The 18,881-nt window shown below is 54.1% G+C and overlaps 1 protein-coding gene across 3 annotated transcripts in view; it reads right to left on the bottom strand.

Annotated features, from left to right (window-relative positions):
* Positions 1-18,881, bottom strand: part of RYR1 (ryanodine receptor 1) — a 118,063-nt gene that overhangs the window by 44,203 nt on the left and 54,979 nt on the right. For all 3 annotated transcript variants that reach the window (XM_060131765.1, XM_060131764.1, XM_060131763.1), the window contains 21 exons: positions 18,697-18,771; positions 18,523-18,598; positions 18,060-18,183; positions 17,660-17,775; positions 15,829-15,896; positions 15,612-15,733; positions 15,095-15,144; positions 14,612-14,672; positions 14,244-14,482; positions 11,675-11,756; positions 11,017-11,147; positions 10,446-10,778; positions 9,142-9,382; positions 7,198-7,285; positions 6,995-7,087; positions 5,050-5,220; positions 3,452-3,511; positions 3,047-3,184; positions 2,377-2,489; positions 2,088-2,184; positions 1,529-1,635 (listed from right to left, as the gene is read on the bottom strand). In XM_060131765.1, coding sequence (XP_059987748.1) covers positions 1,529-1,635; positions 2,088-2,184; positions 2,377-2,489; positions 3,047-3,184; positions 3,452-3,511; positions 5,050-5,220; positions 6,995-7,087; positions 7,198-7,285; positions 9,142-9,382; positions 10,446-10,778; positions 11,017-11,147; positions 11,675-11,756; positions 14,244-14,482; positions 14,612-14,672; positions 15,095-15,144; positions 15,612-15,733; positions 15,829-15,896; positions 17,660-17,775; positions 18,060-18,183; positions 18,523-18,598; positions 18,697-18,771 — 2,585 coding nt within the window. The remainder of the gene's footprint in view (positions 1-1,528; positions 1,636-2,087; positions 2,185-2,376; positions 2,490-3,046; positions 3,185-3,451; positions 3,512-5,049; positions 5,221-6,994; positions 7,088-7,197; positions 7,286-9,141; positions 9,383-10,445; positions 10,779-11,016; positions 11,148-11,674; positions 11,757-14,243; positions 14,483-14,611; positions 14,673-15,094; positions 15,145-15,611; positions 15,734-15,828; positions 15,897-17,659; positions 17,776-18,059; positions 18,184-18,522; positions 18,599-18,696; positions 18,772-18,881) is intronic.

The raw sequence follows: 18,881 nt of genomic DNA on the forward strand, positions 1-18,881 counted from the left end.
TTCCACTGGGGTTGCTGTGATGGTGTGATGGAAGCCTGGAGCTTCCGGGGCCATCTTGCCACCTGACAACTGGTTGGCTCACCTGACAACTATGACCAACCACCTCCTTAGGTCTCCTCTGTAATAATAATACTAATAACAGCAGAGGTAATGGCCAACACCCACTGAGTTTACTCTAGGGTGGTTTCTGTTCTAAGCGCTTGGTATATAATAACAAATTGATTCTCACAGTAATTCAATGAGGTAAATATATAGTTAACCCTTGAACAATGTAGTTTTGAACTGCACAGGTCCACTTACATGTGCATTTTAAGAAGAAACACTGCTACAGTATTATGCAATCCATGGCCGGTTGAATCCATGGCTGCAGAACCACAGATATGGAGGGCCAACTATAGAGTTATACCTGGACTTTTGACCACATGGAGGGTCAGTATCCCTAACCCCTGCATTGTTCAAGGGTCAATTGGATTACTAGCCCCATTTTACAGACGAGGGAAACTGAGGCACAAAGATCCTTCTTCGCCAGGGTCATAGAGCTTGTACTGGGATTCAAACCATGGAGCTTGTACTGGGATTCAAACCTTGTACTGGGATTCAAACCTGGACAGTCTAACCCCAGGGTCATTGCCATCCCAGAGGACAGAAAACAGAATACTCAGTTTCCCAGTCTCCCTTGCAACTGATGGTGGCCTGATGTCAGAATTCTGGCCAATGAAACATGTGCAGAAGCCCACCAGGGAGAACCTTCCTAGGACAAAAAGGTTTTGGTCTTGCTTAAGGGAAAGCCTTTCCCCTTCTTTCTGCCTGACATGTGGTCATGATGCCTGGATGTCAGCATCCATCTTGTAACCACCAGGCAACAGCTCAGAATGGCAGGGCAGAAATCCTGAACGAGTCTGGGTCCCTGTCAGTGTCATTGTGCCACTGCCCAGCCCTGGACTCTCCACCTCCTGACTTGATATTACATAAGAAAAACAAATCTCTGTGCCTCTATTTCCTCATCCACAAAAAAAAAAAAAACATTGATAATAATATCTATCTCATAGTGTGACGCTTAAGGGAGAGGATCTATACGTCAAGTGTTTAGCATGATGCTTGACACATAAAAAAACATTTAATAAACACTGCTATTTATTCCCATGACTGCCACTAGCCCACACGAAGCTTTTGTGTGAAATAGACAAAGGCCCCCCTTCCTCACTGCCATCTGTTGGAAATTTGTCATAATATTCTGATTTTCTCCCTATAATATACTGTAGTACATTGATTTTGTTTGAGCAAGACATTTTCTTCTAGAAAAAGCCTAAATCAATATTGCCTGTGACGTGAACACTTCAGAGGAGATGCCCTTGTGAAGTGCTCAGTCTGTACAGTGGTACGTGGGAGCTCTGCCTGTCCTAGTAAAATGATATTAGAAGATCCGCTATGGGGCTCCCACACAGAGGGTCTCTCTTGAGTGACAGGGAGGTTGCGGGAGTGGGCAGAGGTCGCGGCTTTCTCTCTGGGACCTAGGAAGGGCCCTCACCTCTTCTCAGTCAGGGCCGTACGGCTGAAGTGCAGGACGAGCTGGTGCAGGGGGTCTGGCTTCTTCTCCTCCACCTCTTCCTCCTCCTCTTCCTGCTCACCAGCTTTCTGGAGGGAGGTGTGGGGCTCGGGGGAGGGGCTTCTAGGGTCCCCACCTGTCTTCCCCCTAGCCCTGCTGGGCTGTTTTTGTTTGTTTGTTTTTTTGCGGTACGCGGGCCTCTCACTGCTGTGGCCTCTCCTGTTGCGGAGCACAGGCTCCGGACGCGCAGGCTCAGCGGCCATGGCTCACGGGCCCAGCCGCTCCGCGGCATGTGGGATACTCCCGGACCGGGGCATGAACCCGTGTCCCTTGCATTGGCAGGCGGACTCCCAACCACTGTGCCACCAGGGAAGCCCTGGGCTGTTTTTTTTTTTCCTCTCCCCCCACATCCTTCATCCGGCCCTGGTCCCCATACCCCCCCAGTGCGAAGGGCGACCCACCCCTGGAGGTGTACAATGGACGGCTGGGCCCCAGTCCTATCCCACTGTGCCCCGACACTCCCAGGCAGGCCCCAGCTCACTGAAAGGTCATCTATCATGCGGCCCTCGAAACTGTGGTCTTCAGTCAGGATCCACGCCGCCTTGTAGCTCTCCACAAACATGTTACAGGCCCGTTGCCTTTGGGGGAAAGATGTGCGGTGTCGCCGAGACCTCCCCGTCCACGCCTCTCTGTCCTCCCACATATCTCCTCCCCTAACCACTCCCCAAAACCCCACTGGGGTTGACACTCCATCCTCTTGCCTCTTCAGCCACTCTTTCTCCAAGGCCCCTAGAGGTTCCCTCCTCCATGGGTGAGGGGGGATGTCTTACGTGGGCAGGTTGTACAGGGGGGTCATGCGGAAACAGGCGACGACCGCCCTCCGGCGCTGCTTGGACAAGAGCTTGTGCCACACGGCCTTCTTGGACTTACAAGGGTGCTCGATCTGGAGGCGGGATTATCTGTCACGTCTCCAGACTCTGCCCCTGGTCTGATTCTCACTTCCAGCCCCGAGTGAAACTGCCCATCAGTGCCCACGTTCAAATTCAGGCCCGACTCACAGGGCCGAAGAAACACCCTGGCTCCACCCACAGAGTCAAGGTTCTGACCTGTACTACTCTGCTATCAGACTGGAATTTCCCTCCTACGCCCCGCCCGCAGACCCGGGGCCACGACCCAGACCCCGCCCCCATCTCAAGACCCGCCCAAGGCACTGCCCGGAGAGTCAAGGCGTCTTCACTGGGCCTGACTCGCAGACCCAAAGTTCTGCCCCTGTCGCCGTTCCCAGGCCCAAGATTTAGCGCCAGGTCCTACCCCCCAGATCAAAGTTTCCATCCTAAGTCTCGCTTTAAACTCAACTGTCACCACACCCAACAGATTAAAGGCCCGCCCCTTGCCGCGCTCAGAGTCCCAAGGTTCACCCGCAGACCCCGCCCACAGGCTCAAGGACCGCCCCAGGCCCCGCCCAGAGACGCAAGCTTCGGCAACTCAGTAGTAAGACACCTGCTCCAGATGATAGAGCACTGCAGACACTTCCTGGACTCTGCGCACGATTTTCTCCGGGTCGTCAGCGTCCTCCTCGCGGCCCGGGAGGCCCCGGTACAAGGCCATCTGCCAGCGTAGAGAAGGGGAGCCTTCGACCTGAGAGGAGGAAGGACGGTCCGTATGAGACCCCTCCCCTGCCCGCTCCCTCCTCTCTCAGCCGGGCTTCTCGAAGCGCCCCTCTGCTCAGAGTGTGCTTCTCCGGCCGCTCCACCCCCCATTCAATGCTGTGATGATTCACTGGGGTGCTGAATACAAGGTTCCTCTTTCGATGCCTGATACATAGTAAGTGCTCAAACGTCGGCTGTTACTCTTGCTGTTAACCTGACATGCCCGTTTCGGTTGCACGAGGAGGAGGAGGCGTACCTTTCCCTGAAGGTGAAGGTTGTTTTGCAGAAATTCCCGGACCTCCTCATCTGTGTCTTTCTGGGGAGACATGACAGGCTGGGTCACTCTGGAGGGCCAAGCGTCCTCCTTGACCTACAACCCTTTCCCTTCCAGCCCCATCACCCCAGCAACTGGTGAGAGGCTTGTGTGGGGAAGATCTGAGAGAAACTGAAAGGATCCACAGGTCAGGAGTGGTCAGAGAGGAGTCCTAGAGGGCATCAGAGGCCACAGAGGAACCTTGAAGAGACAGGATTAGAGGGGCCTCGTTGGGGGTGTGAGAGGAGGTAGGGGGTGACATGAGGCTATCCCCAAAGGTCAAAAAAGGTCAGAAGAGGGTCAGAGTGGGGCTGGGAGTAAGTGGGAGATGGGCAGGGAGTTTCTGAAGATTAGAGGTGGGCGAGGGGGATTAGAAGGAGACGATAAGGTCAGCAGAGGTCATAGGGGGTCAGGCAGATCACCCAAGTCACTGGTGGGGTTTACACGGAGGCTAAGGGAGGGATCAGTAGGGTGGGGTTTCCTTAGGGTCCCAGGAGAGGGGGCCCTCATGACGAAGTAAGTGGGCAGAGGGGCCCAGGAGGGCTCGTAGGGATCTCAGCAGTACTCAACAGGTCCTAGGAGGAGAAAGGGGGTGCTTGTGATATCAGGGGAGAGTCAGTGGTCTTCAGGGCCCTCGGGTTAGATTGTCAGGGTGCTTAGCAGGGTCCTGGGGTTCTAGGGGTCTTGGGGCAGAGTCCTGGGAGGGCTTCTTGGGTCCCTGAGGCCACAAAGGATCAGGGAGGGGGGTTGTTATCCCATACAATGGATAAGAGGGGTCCCGGGAGGCCTCTTTGGAACCCCAGAGGGCTTAGAAGGATTCAGGGGCAGGGTCAATTGAGACCTCAAAGGTTTCAGTGTGTCCTGGGGAAGAAGCCATTAGGATCCTGGGGGCTACTTAGGGTCACAGGGTGCTCACTGGGCCCGAGAGTCTTTGGGGGCTCAGGTGGGTGTCAACAGAGTCCCGGGGGAGGGGTCAGCAGGGTCCTGAGGAAAGATGTGGTGAGCTGGAGAGGTCAGTGGGATCCCAGAGGTTCGGGGGGGGGTGGCCAGTGGGTCACGAGGGGCTCAGTGGGTCCTGAGGAAAGATGTGGTGAGCTGGAGAGGTCAGTGGGAACCCAGAGGTTCGGGGGGGGGGCAATGGGGTCATGAGGGGATCAGTGGGTCCCGAGGGACTTGGGGAGGTCCTGGTAGAGGGCTTGGAGGAGTTTCGGGGGGCTCATGGGGTCTCAGCTGGGGTCCCCAGGTTCCTAGCAGGTCTGACATGGCAGGGGTGTGGTGCTCTCAGTGGCCTTTCCAGCTTCCAGTGGGGTCCCAGTTAGGGTCCTTTGGTCCCAGAGTTCTGACAGCATCCCAAGTATCCTGTGGGGAGGCTCAGGGCATCCTAGGAGGCCCAGTGGATCCTCAGGCTCCTGGAGAAGGATGCAGTAGGGTCCTAAGGGAGGGCCTTAGTGGGATCCTGGGGGTTCAGTAGGGTCCCAGGGGCTCAGTGGGGGTGCTGAGTGGGATCCTGGTAGGTTCTCAGAAAGGGGCTGAGCAGGCACCAGGGCATAGCGGGTCTTGGCCAGTGTAATGAGCTCCTGGTCCGTGGGTGCACACATGTTCAGGCCGATGGGCAGCATCTTCTTGAGCGTGGCCACAATCAGCGACGTCTGCACGGAGTACCGGTCCCCCCGGCGCTTCTTCTTGGTGCGTTCCTGGTCTGAGCCACCTGACTGTGGGGACACGGGGGCTCAGCGCCAGCCTGAGTCTCAGCCTGGCCCCTGCTCCAGCCCCAACCAGCTACCATTGTCCACACTCCAGCCCCCGCCTGAATACTAGGCAGCCCCCACCCATGCCAGTTTCCACCCCAGACCTTGCTAATCTTTCACTTCAGACCCCCAGCCCTGACCCTAGACCCTCCCAGATCCAAGCCTCTATCCCAAATTCCAACTTCTATCCCAAATCCTTCCAGATTTCCCTCCATTCCAGGCTTTCTCAACTTCTGGCAGTCTTCTCTCAGAATCCCCCCAGAACTTTCAGTAGGACACCCCTCCTGCCCCTACATAACACTTACAACCCCCCCTTCAGAGCCCAAGACAGAGTTCCCAAGGGTGAAATGAAGATGTAGAACCGTAAAGAGTCCCAAGAGACGAGAGAAGTTGGAAGAAAAAGTGAGAGAGAGAGAGAGACACTGAGAGACTGAGACAAACAAGGAGACAGAAGATGCAAGAAAGATCCAGAAAGATCTGGAAGCAGAAGCACAGAGCACAGAGTCCCACAGCCATGTTCTGGAGCCTTGGGTGCAGACCCATGGCCTGGGCCACCCCAGTCATGCCAATGAGAAGCCCCGGTGACAAGCTTCGGCCGGAGCCACATCCATGCCAGCTTGTGACGTGGAGCGTGACCCATGTGCCGGCACATGTAGCGTCTCGCTGGGTCCTCACAGAGCCCTGGGGCTGGGGGGCCACTGCCTGGATGCCCTCCAAGGCTCACAAGGTTAATACACTTGTCCAAGGTCACACAGCTAACTGCCAAGAGTTAGGATTCTAACCCAGGTCCATCTGATTCCAGAGCCCAGGCCTTAAACCCAACCGTGCACGTGCCTTTCCCACCCCCATTCCCATTCCCTGGGACCTCAGCCCAAAATGCTTTGAAGCTTTGGGGAAAGCTGAGAGGGGAGTTGGTTTTTTTTTTTTAAACAAAAGTTAAAAAAAATTCAACAGCCAAAAGTTGAGGGCCGGGAAGGGAATGGTTGGTGGGAGGTGGGGTGGAGGAAGAGAAAGAGGATGGGGGCTGGGGAACAGGGGCAGGGGCTTTCTGGAGGCAGAGCAGAGGCTGGGGTTGGGAGCGGGGTAGAGGGTATTAGCCAAGAGCCATGCGGAAGGTCCCAGACGTGGGGCTGACCTGTACATCTCCCACCTGCTTCATTAGGTTGCAGACAGAGACAAGAAGTGTTACCCCAGTCCCTCCGAGAACCCCAGGCCCCCTCCAAGTCAGCCCTAAGCGCAGCTCCTCTGCCCCCCCCCGATGCAAATCCCCCAGCTGGGCATTTCCAGACCTCACTCAGGGTGGTGGGTTTGTTCTCTAGACCCTGTCCTTTAGGGGGCAGTTCTGGGAAGGATAAGAGGACAGGAAAGGGGGAGGTGTGGGATAATGGGATAGAAGGAAAGAAGTGGGTGAAAGGAGAGGAGGAAATTGGGATGGTGGAGGGACATGGGGAGGAAGATGGGGAGGAGGGTGACGGGGAGGAGAAAGCATGTAGGGAGGAGGGAGGAGATGGGAAAGAGGAGGGAAATGGGGGGAAGGAAAAGGACGGGAGGGAGGAGGTGGGGATGAGAGAAGGGGGAGGTGGGGAGGAAGGAGGAGGGAGATGGGGCTGCTATGAGGGCTGCAGGGAATGTGACTAGGACAGGGCAGGCCGGCGGGGTGAGGAGGGCTCAGGTAGGAAGCCCAGGAAGCTGTTCCCTCCCTCCCTGCGAAGTCCTCTTCCCAGAGCAAAGCACCCACCTTGGCCATTTTGCTCTTGCTGTCTGCAGTCAGAAATGACATGTTGTTGATCTCATTCTGGACCACAAAGTTCTGCTCTTCGCGCTTAAAGTTCTGGGGGTGCGGGGAGGCAGTGTTGGGGATCAGACAGGGTGGGGGAGGGCATCTTTGGGCAGCAGCTTCTCGGCTTATAGAGAGGAGGGGCAGGGTGGGTGGGGACTCACGTGGGACTTGGACCAGTAGATGAAGATCTCGCCCACCATCCTGAACAGCTCCTCCGCATTGGGATTGGGCTCGGTCAGCCAGTGTGCCCTGGGCAGGCAGGGGAAGGGGCTGGTGAGGGATGAGGGCAGGGACGCCCACAGAAGGGGGCCACATGGAGAGACCTCAGGGGAGGGGATCGGAGACTCCAATGGGAGGGATAGAGCTTTCTAGGGTAATCTGGCCATTCAGATGATTTAAAAATTATCAATGACCTTTCCTTAAAAATTGTTTTTTCTTTCTCTAACCTTCTTATTGAAGTATTACGTACAAAGTTTCAACTTGATGAATTATCACCAAGTGAACACACTTGTGTAACTGCCACCCAAATCAAGAACTAGAACATTTCCAGTCCCCGGTCTGAAAGATGCCCTTATCCAGACTTCTAGACCATGAATTTCTTTTTTAACATTTAAAAAAAATTTGTTTCTAAGATTAAAAAAATTTTTTTTTAAGATTTAAAAATAATTTTATTTATTTATTTTTGGCTGCATTGGGTCTTCGCTGCTGCACGCGTGCTTTCTCTAGTTGCGGTGAGCGGGAGCTACTCTAGTTGCGGTGCGCGGGCTTTTCATTGCCGTGGTTTCTCTTGTTGCAGAGCATGGGCTCTAGGCGCGCGGGCTCAGTAGCTGTGGCTCGCGGGCTCTAGAGCGCAGGCTCCATAGTTGTGGCACATGCGCTTAGTTGCTCCGCAGCATGTGGGATCTTCCCAGACCAGGGCTCGAACCCATGTCCACCGCATTGGCAGGCGGATTCTTAGCCACTGGCGACCAGGGAAGCCCCTAAAGATTTTTTTGATGTGGACCATTTTTAAAGTCTTTATTGAATTTGTTACAATATCACTTCTGTTTTATGTTTTGGTTTTTTTGGCTGCGAGTCATGTGGGATTAGCTCCCTGACCGGGGATCGAACCTGCACCCCCTGCATTGGAAGGCGAAGTCTTAAGCACTGGAACACCGGGGAAGTCCCCTAGCCGATGAATTAGTTTGGTCTGTTCTTGAATGTTACGCCAATAGATGATACAATATGTACTCTATTTAAAATTTTCTGGTTTCTTTCATTCAACCTGATGTTTGAGAGATTCATCCACGTTGCTGGGTGTTGCAACATTGCCGTGTAATATTCCACTGTGTGAGTATACCTCACTTTACTTGCCCAAACTTTTTGACCCAACACTCCTACTCCTAGGAATCTACCCTATAGCGATACCCACTCATGAGCACAAAGATGGGTGTACAAGGATGTATACAGCATGCATACCACTGCTTCCTGCTTCAGCTCCCATGACAGACATAGCTAATCAATCCAAGCACCCTTTCTCACAAAGCCCTGATGCAACCTTAAAATCTTTTTCAACCCAGAGGGAACTTGGAGTTGAATCTTGTTCACTATCCCTGGATTTGGCTGCACCTAAGACTCAATAATTCTTTAAACGTTGCTTCTGATTTTAGGGAGATGTTAGCAATTGGTTGATACCTGCGCTTGCCCTTTTATAAAGACCTATGTTTCTGGGGGAAATTAGTCTGGCTGGATCTGGACTATCTTCCTTTCTTCTCTCAGTGATGGAGGAGGGCCTGACCATTGGACTTCACTGCACAAATCAGGCATCCTGTCTACCCAAGCCTGAAGACACAGTGCTGGGGGAGAGAAGTACGGCTCCTTATGGCCGATAGTGCAGCCCCCACAGGGCCTCAGATTCAGGAGGTTTAAAGGAGCAGAAGGGGAGAAAACACAGGCTGGCTTTTGTTGGTCCATAAGCAACAGGGGCTGGGGGTCAGAAGGTTGGGTAGGACTGAGTGAGAATTGCAACAAGTTTATAGCAAGTCAGAGGCGAGAGGTCAGATGGGGTCCAAGGAAGCCAGGGGCCAGGCTGGGGTGTGTGGGGGGACGGCTGGGGACATGCTGACCTGTTGTTGTCCACGTAGCGGATGAGCAGCGGGTAGAGGGCGTACAGGTCCCGGCAGAGTACAGAGAACTCATCCCGCACCAGGAGCTCGCCCTCCTCGGCTTCCGCCTTGGCCTCTAGGCGCAGCTGCTCCTCCTCGGACACCACCTTCCCTGCCCGCTTGCGCAGCCGCCCGATGGTGGGGATGAAGTGTGAGTGCAGGAGCTCAGGACGGGCCCGGCTCACGATGGGCTGGGCAAACACTGCAGAACCAGAGGGGGCGCAGGTGCTGCTGGCCGGCCACTGACTCCAGCACCTGACCTAAGACCTCTGATCCCACCCCTGACCTCTGTTCCCATCCCACAACTTCCGACCCGTACCTCTGACCCAGCAGCTGTCATCAACCCCAGCCTGACCCTGGCTTCTGACCCCAGCCTCTACCTCTGATCCCACTCCTGACCTCGGGCTGTGACCTCTGACATAGCCCCTGATCCTGGATCCCAACCCTAACCCTTGACCTGAAACTGTGACCCCTCAGCCCGACACAAGTCCTTGACTTCTGACTCCAACAACTGAATCCTAACCTGATATCTTACCCTAGCCTATGACATCTCACCCCAGTCTTTAACCTCTGACCTGGTCTATACCCCGACACACCTCACCACATGATTTCTGACTATGACCCTGGTTTCTTACCACAGCCTCTGACCTCTGACCCTGCCCTCTGACCTCAGCCCTGATCTCTAGCTTGGCCCTGATCCAAAACTTAACTCCTGACAAGGAACTTACAAGTCATGATTTTTTTTTTTTTTTTTTTTTTTTGGCCACACTGTGTGGCTTGTGGGATCCTAGTTCCCCGACTAGGGATTGAACCCAGGTCCCTGCAGTAAGAAAGCCCAGAGTCCCAACCACTGGACTGCCAGAGAATTCCCCTGACATGGAACTTCTGAACCAGGAGCCCCAATCTTTTAAAGATTCATTTCTTGACCTCTAACCCAGAACCCTAACTGTCCATATCGGGGACCCTGATATTTGACCTGGTCCTCTGACCCTTTGTATAAGGAACTCAGCCTTCTGACCCAGTTTCTAACCCATGACCTAACCCTCTTCAAGGCTCCAGAAATTCAGACTCCAGCCTGGAGGACTCCCAGGACCCATGCTTCCACCTCAGCCTGAGATTCTGACCCCTTAGGATGACCTCTGGCCTTGTGACCCCGAGAAAACTGAGCTCTGACTCCTCCCCACTCCCAGAAAACCATGGACCCCGGGACCTCCCTCTGAGGCCATCAGGCCCAGGGACCGGAGCCCCAGGCCCGCCAGACCCACCAGCCAGCCGCTTCATCCATGAGGCCTCGTCAATGCCCAGGTTGTTGACGATGATCCGCAGGATGTTCCCCAGCAGGGAGTTGAGATGGTCGGAAGTGATGGCTGTGCAGGGGGGAGGGGCCCCTGCAGGCAGGGCAGGCGGGGGTGCCTCGGGTCCGCGCTCCCACCAGCGGGGCAGGTAGCTGCACAGCATGGGCAGCGTGATCTCGATGACGTGCGGCATCTCTGTGTAGCGGGCCCCCGACTCAGCCAGCCCCCCGATGTCTGCCATGAGCCGCTCCAGCACCGGGATGTCAGGACACATCTCCTCCACGCTATTGGGGAGCCCCAAGACTGGGGTGCGGGGAGGGGGTCAGGGCATGCCAACCCATCATGCCCAGACCTCAGTGTCCACACCATAGCCCAGAGCACCCACAAACTCTGGGGTTCCCCAATCTGGAGCGCCCCCAACCTGAGGAATCCTCAGCCCCTCAGAGCCCCGACTGGGCCACACCACCCACAGTGGGTCTCCCTGGAACCTGTGCAGGTGGAATATAACCGTGGACAGCTGCCCCAGCCCCGCCCGACTTACTGGCCCGCTCCCGGGGAGACTTGGTGGTGTACACTGAGCAGGCGTTATACTCGTTCAGCTGCGGTTCCAGGAACGCCACTGGCATGGCCGCTGCCAGGCAGGCGAGGCACTCGCCCAGGGCTGGCCGAAGCCTGGAAGACGAGGCTGTGCTCAGCTCCCACGCCCCCGCTGCCCTGTCCTGGATCCCAGTCCCTTCCTCACAGAAGTGCCTCTCCCCAGGACACTTTGGGGCAGAGATGCCACTCACTGGTGGTCACCAATGCGGCCGGTTCCCTGGGTCTCCTGAGTGCCCTTTTGCTCTACCGGTGATTCTGGCACTGCCAGCGGCCCTCCCCAGTGCCCCCAGCATGCCTGGCTCCTGTGGGCCGCCAGGGTTTCTGCGTACCCCCTGCCAGCCCAGAATAACCTGGCATCCTGGCCGCCAAGCGCCTGTGCCCACCTGGCCCCCAACCAGTGGCCTCCACTTTCTTCACCGGCCTTCCTCCGAGCGCCCTCACGTGGTCATCTTTGGGAACTGCAGTGGCCACGATGCGGACGTCTTTTGAAGACTTTGACCATTTCCCGGCTTTTCATTCACCCCCATATTCTCCTGTGCCCTCCCCGCCCTGGGGCCCCAAAGTATCCACCCCAGCCCCAAACTATGGCTGTCTCTCCTTACTTTTCCACGTAAGGGTTCTTGGTGGTTCCCAGAGAGTAGATACTGCACAGCGTTCGGTAGCAAGAGACCTGGACATCATCCACTGAGGGAAAGAGGGAGGGTGAGGGTCCGTACCGGTTCTTCTCTAACCCCCTCCCTTGTCTCCAAATGACGGGTAAGAGCAGGGGCTGTAGAGCCAGCCTGCTATTTACAAGTTTTGTTACTTGAGCAAGTACCAACTCTCTCGCGGCCTTAGTTTCCCTCTCTGTAAAATGTAGATAATTATAGTATCTTCCTCATGGGGTTGTTGTGATGATTAAATGAGTTAATACTCAGAAAGCAATTGGAACAGGGCACACAGGAGGCACTCAGTGAAGGCTAGCTGTTCTTGGAGAGGAGTCACGGATCTCTTGATGATGTGATGGACATTCTCTCCAGCAAATGCAAACAGACATCCAATTGTGACTTCAATATTGGTTATCCACATACCCCCCACCCCAGAAGGCCAGGTTAAGAACCTCATCCACTTCCTAAATGTCATGGGGCAAAAAGAGGGCAGGGGGACTGTTCTAGATTGAAAAGAGACAACAGAGACATAAAAACTAAATGCAATAGGAGAAACTTCACTGAATTCTGAATTTTAAAAAAAATCAAAGACATTTTGAGGGTAATAGGGAAATTTAACTATAGTCAGGTTAGGTGTGATACTGATATTGTGGGTACACGAGAGAACGTTCTGTAACATTCAGGTGTTGCAGGCTGAGTATTTAGGGATGAGGTGTCACTGTGTGTGTGCAACTCACATTCAAAAGTTCAACAAGGGCTTCCCTCGTGGCACAGTGGTTAAGAATCTGCCTGCCAATGCAGGGGACACAGGTTCGAACCCTGGTCTGGGAAGATCCCACATGCCGCGGAGCAACTAAGCCCACGCACCAGAACTACTGAACCTGCACTCTAGAGCCCACAAGCCACAATTACTGAGCCCGTGTGCCACAACTACTGAAGCCCGCGTGCCTAGAGCCTGTGCTCCGCAACAAGCCACCGCAATGAGAAGCCGGCACACAGCAACGAAGAGTAGCCCCCGCTCGCCGCAACTAGAGAAAGCCCGCGTGCAGTAGCAAAGACCCAATGCAGCCAAAAATAAATTAAAATAAATTTAAAAACAAAAAGTTCAACAAAAAGTTTGGAAATACTTTCACTCATAAAGTGAAAGGTAAAACAAAGGGGGCAGATTGTTAACAATTCTCTTCTTTCTACTTTTCTGTATGTTTTTAAAATTTCAGAATAAAATGTTGGAGGGATTCCCTGGCCGTCCAGTGGTTAGGACTCCTTGCTCTCACTGCCAAGGGCTCGGGTTCGATCCCTGGTTGGGCAACTAAGATCCCGCGTGCCCCATGGTGCGGCCGAAAAAAAAATATGGAGCCGGGAAAGAACCCCATCCAAGAGCTACTTCTTTAAAATTTTTGTCAATGTCAAATCAGCAGGGAGCTGAGGCAGGCTTCCCCTACCCCTCGGTCCCCACAGCCCATCCTGGATGCCTCCGATCCCCTGGGCCCCTCACAACCACCGAACCCCAAACTGACCTGGGCACCTCCCTCAAACTTGTTATTTCTTCCAACTTGTCTCATGGAGGCCCCACTGTCTCCAGGTCCCAGGCCAGGGCCTCAATCTGGATGCCTCCCCTCTACAGCCTATCTCCTCGGCCTCCAAGACATCTCTCCCACCAGCTCTTCCTGTCGTTTCCTGCCTCTGCCATGCTCTACCTCTTGTAGGGCTTTTTGAGTACCTGAACATACAATGTCATCACCCCCTATTGGGTGTTTTATCTTGCCCGTGTCTCATTAGCAACATTATGTTACACACTGTATGCATTATGTTACAAGATCCCAGGCTGGGTCACACACTGTAGGTGCCATTTGGTAGGATAAATACAGCAGACACTGCCAATTGACTCCCAATATCTGCTCTTACCTTCTTCCTGCTCTTCTCTTCTTCCTGGTAAGAGACCTCCATACTTAGCTCAACACATGAATGAAGTCTACCATCCTAGCCTTCCTTACAGTGACATGTGGCCATATGGTAAGTTCCGGCCAATAGGATAAATGTGAGCAGAAGTGATGTGAGCCATTTCTACGTTGTTCCTTTAAAAGAACTGAGGTGCCCTCCTCTGTCTTCTCTTGTCTCCTACTGGCTAGAATGAGAAGGTGGTGGTGCACCCTCTTGGACCATATGGATAAAGGCAATATTTCAAGGATGGCAGAGCAACAAGATGGAAGGAATCTGGGCTTCTGACATCATGATCAACCTACCAGTAGACTGTTACATGAAAAAGAAATATATCTGTCACTTGTTTAAGCTACGGTGATTTAGGTTCTTTTGTTAGAGCTGTGGAATTAATGCTCTGATTAACTCATTCTCTTACCTATCAATTTTCTGAACTGAATGCACACTTTGCTTATGGCAATGAATCCTCTCAATAAATATAACACTGAAACACCTGCAGATTCTATCAGGCACACTGGGATGGGTGGTGTTGGTTGAACTGACACCCCCCCCGCCAACAACTGCCCTTGGGATCAGGAGCCCTTACGGATAACATCGTCTCCAAACTGGTGCTGGGCGATGTGCTGGAAGAGGGTGGTGAGCACAGGCAGCAGGGCCACGGTGGTGTAGGTGAGGTTCTGGCCCACACCCTTCACCTGCGTGCGTGTCTGCGACACCTTGCCTAGCCGCAGGTTCTCCACCATCTTCTCGATGTCCTCCGAGGCACTCTCAAAGAAGGAACGGAGGCCAGCCTTCACGATCTCGGGGCCAGACTTCATCACGGTCCTAACAGGGAAGTGGGGGAAAACCAGCTTCAGAATCTGAGATTCAAGATTGAGGGGAGTCTAGGAGCACAGGGGTTGGGGGTGGGAGCACGGTTAGAATGGGAGTGGGCACCACGACCCTTAGCCCCACCTGGCATCCAGGGAGCGTGCCAGGATATGAAGACAGTTGACCACAGCTGGGGCATCCGTCCCTTGGGGAGGAAGTTGGGCTTGGGTGAAGAAAGGGTTATGGGGACAGTACCTCCCTCTACAGCCAACTCAGCTGATCTCTCTTCATCCATCCCCACCCCACCTAGACTCCCATAGGCCCCTGTCCTTCCCTCATCCTGGCTGTGATTCCCCTGCCTGTCCCTCCCCCATCCTGGCCCTGACCTCTGGGCCGTCACCGTCTGGTGATGAGTCTGAGAGTTCCATGACGGCAGGGCCCAGGACTATCCCATCACTGCTCTGTCCCCAGGACCGCCCACTCCATGTGCAAGTCCAGAGGAAGAACACAGTGAAAGTTGTTCAGATTAAGGCATGAACCGGGGCCATATTTCTTCAGGGCGAGGGGTTGTGAAGAGGGGAAGAGAGGGAAGATTGGAGAGAAGGGCTCGGGAGCAGAGCTACTTACCAAAGAGAGAGACTCGGTGACGGACAAGAGCGGCAAGCTTGCAGAAGAGGCTGAAGAAAGAGAAAGAAACAGGACAGGAGAAACAGGGAGCGAGGACACCAAGGGGACACAATGAGAGGAGGAGGGACAGGGAAGACAGGGGGAGAGGGACAGAAGACAGAGCCAGGAGGAGAAAGGATGATGGGGGAGAAAACGAAGGAGACAGAGGGGGTGCAGAGGGGCAGAGAGATGAACCGGCTTGAAAGTCACAAGCAGTAACTGGTATGCTGGGGGTGGGGAGTCCGGTCTGCCTTTCTGACAGGGTGACCAATTAGTCCCAGGTTGCCTGAAAGTCCCATGTCCTGGGGCACACCAGGACGGTTGGTCACCCTATAGCCCTTCCATCACCTCTGCAGGTAGACTGATCAGTGCCCAGCACCTAGGACAGAGCCTCTAAGGTCCAAGGGTGGGAGGAAAAGATCCAGGATTACAATGCGGTGAGGTCAGGGGTGTGAGTCACAGGTCCCAGGGGGCGCACCTGGTGATCATTTCCTTCTCCTTGTTGGAGGCGTGGCCACCACTGCCCAGCACTTTGGCTGGTGTGGACAGGAAATAGAGACAGTGGTTGGTGAAGTACTGGTTGATCAAAGGCAGCAGGATCTGGGGGCGTGGGGAAGAGACAAAGGGGACTGGGTGAAGAGAGAGGAGAGCCCACCAGTCCCCAGCCTCCTCCAGCTTCTGAGCCCGCCTCTCACCTTGGCAAAGAATTTAATCTCCTGTTCGTGAGGGGACTTTTCCACTCGTCCACTGCTGACCACAGCCTCTGGTGGGGGAAGGCAAATAGGGGTCATGGTGGCTTCAAGGCTAGGGAACTCAGGGTTTTCTGAGGGGGCAGGGTTGGGATATGATAGGAGATTGCCTCCTGGTATGAAGTCACTTGTATTGGCTTTGAGGTAAACCTCTCTCCCCTATCTTTCATCTGATCCCCCTAACTCCTTGATCAAACCCTTCCTGAGACTGAAAATGGGGAGGAGGACAAACTGGGATGGGGTAAGGCCACGGAACATCGCCCTCCTCACCAATCACAAGTCCTTTTCTTTCTGAACTTCAGTATCTGGCACTGAGTAGATGTGGAATGAATGAATGAAACAAGAAGTCAATGTAGACAGATTAGATTCAACTTTAAAGTGGAAATCTGTTTCAGTCGTCATCATCATCATCGTAGTGACGGTAATAATTCATATTATTAAACTAATAGTACTATTAAAATAATAATAATAATAAAAAATAAGGCTCCAATTACTAAACACTCGCTATGTCCCCTGGCGCTGTGAGAAATGTTCTTGCACAATCTCCTCCCAACCTGGAGGCCTGTATACTTGGTCCTTCATTCCCATTTTACAGATGAGGAAATGGAGGTGAAATAGCTCACTCCAGGTCACTCAGCAAATAAGTGACAGAACTGTAGCTGGTTATGGTGAACAGAATCTCCCTTTCACAGATGAGCAAACTGAGGTTCAGGGAGGAGAGGGAATTGCCAGGAGGCTGTGCGGCATGGAGGTCTGGCTCACGTGGGATTTGGGGTGAGATGTATGAGTGAATCCTGCTGGGCCACTCACTCACCTGAAGGGAATTTGGGGGTTCCTGGGTGGCTCTTAAGGGGAATGCTGGGGCTCTCTAGGGGAAGCAGGAAGGGATCATAGGGGGCCCAGCTGTGATTCTTAGTGGTATATAAGAGGCATCTGTGGGGCATCCCAACAGCCTCAGCCTTCAGAATAGATCCAGAATCTGCCCAGTTCTCACTCTCTTCTGCTCCTGCCCCCCTCAGTCTGCTCCCACAGGCAGCCAGAGGGAGCCTGTGAACACCCAAGGCAGATCAGGGCCCTCTCCTGCTTAGAATGCTCCCGTGGCACCATCTCACTCACAGCAAAAAGCCACGGTCCTCACCATGGCCTGCAAAGCCCGTCACGATCTGCCTGTCACTGACCCCATTTCCTCCCACTCTTCCCCTCTGTCACTCTGCTTCAGCCACATGGGCCTCCTAATACGCACATCAGCGACCTCTGCACTGGTTGTTCCTCTCCCTAAAATACTCTCCCCACAAGACCACATAGCTCTCTCCCCAGCTTCCTGGAATACTCTAGTTATTTATTTGACCGCACAGCAGGGCACGTGGGATCTTAGTTCCCCGACCAGGGATCAAACCCATGACCCCTGCAGTGGAAGTCCAGCATCTGAACCACTGGACCGCCAAGAAGTCCTGGAACACTCCGTTTAAAATTACAACCGGCCCACACTCCCAACCTTCTTTAGCTAGCTCTAGTGTATTCCTCTTCCCATAACACTAATCACTTTCTGACACACTCAGTGATCTCCTTATTTCCGACTTTAAATGGCTGAATCCACCACGGGAATGTAAGTTGCAGGAGGACAGGGATCTTTGTCTTCTTGTTCACTGTCTTATTGTCAACCCCTAGAACAATGTCTGGCACAATGATTAGATGAGGGGAGGAAGGAGAAATGAATGAACTGGGTGCCTTTGTGAAACTGCAGCTAGGGCGGGGACGGGGAGGGAATTCTCCGTACCCAGATGGGCGATAAACTCCTGAGAAATGTCCATCCAGCGGAGCAACTGCTGCAGGAAGCCGAAGGCGAACCGTTTCTCAATGGAAGACGTGTCCAGTTCCATGTCCTTAAGGCCCCTGCGTGCAGGCAGAACGAGAGGTCAGCCCAGACGCAGAGCCGCCGTGTGTCCCGCCTCTTTCCAGTTCGGCCTGGACTCCCCCAGGCCCTGCCTCCGCTTTCCAGGCCCCACCCTTCTTAGGCTCCTCCCCTCTCTGGCCCCGCCTCTGCTCCCAGGCCCCTCCCCCATCATCTTCCTCTCTCTGTCTCCGCCTCCGCTACCTAGGACTCACCTATCCCAGCTTTTGCCGGGGTTCCGCCCACTTTCCCTACCCTTCCCGGGCCAGCCTTCCAGCCCGCTTGCCTGGTGACCGCGTAGCCGTTCATCTGCAGGAATTTCAGCAGCTCCTGGGCCTTCTCTCTATCTCGTGCCTTCTCCTTGGCCGTGAGCGTGTCGTAGGGAACCAGCAGGGGGTGCGTCCCACCACCTGGGGCAGCAAAGACCAGAAATCAGGGGCGTGGGGGTTGACCCAGGCTGCTCATTGAAGTGGTTCCTGAAGTTGAGGGTGTGCATAATTATAGTAATAAAGACAGAGAGAAGAATAACCAAACATTGCTTTCAGAGTCTCCTCACATCCTCACCACAGCCCTACAGGAGTAAATGCTGTGATTATCCCCGTGGTAGAGACACAGAAACGAAGGTTCAGTGGGGTGAAAGCAACTGTTCAAAGTCACACAACTCTAACCCAGGCCCTTATGACTCCGGAGCCTGTGACTAGGGGACTACGGCGAAGGGGAGTCTGTGCGGCGTGGGATGGGTGCCTCACCCTTGGCTTCCAGCTCCTGTTTCTTCTTCCGTCCCCATGTGTTGTGGTAATTTTCCGCCAGTTGCTCTGCCATGGCCTGGGAGAGGATGCAAAGGGTCAAAGCGCACATTCAGAGGATGTCTTCCTCTCCCTACAGACACCTCCAGTCCCCAAATAAAGGATCAGAAGTATCACCTGCAGCTCCCGGGACAGGGTAACTCCGGTGAGGTCGGGGGGCTGGGGGTTGTAGCCTTCCCGTGGATCATAGGTCTGGGGAGACAAGGGAAAGATGGACGGACTAGCAGGAAGCCCAGCCCCCAAGCCAATTTATCCCCCCTACCTGGCCCTACACCCCTCCTCTGTGCCCTCTCCTTAAGTCC

The sequence above is a fragment of the Lagenorhynchus albirostris genome, chromosome 19 (assembly GCF_949774975.1).
Source record: "Lagenorhynchus albirostris chromosome 19, mLagAlb1.1, whole genome shotgun sequence".
In the NCBI taxonomy this organism is placed as follows: domain Eukaryota; kingdom Metazoa; phylum Chordata; class Mammalia; order Artiodactyla; family Delphinidae; genus Lagenorhynchus; species Lagenorhynchus albirostris.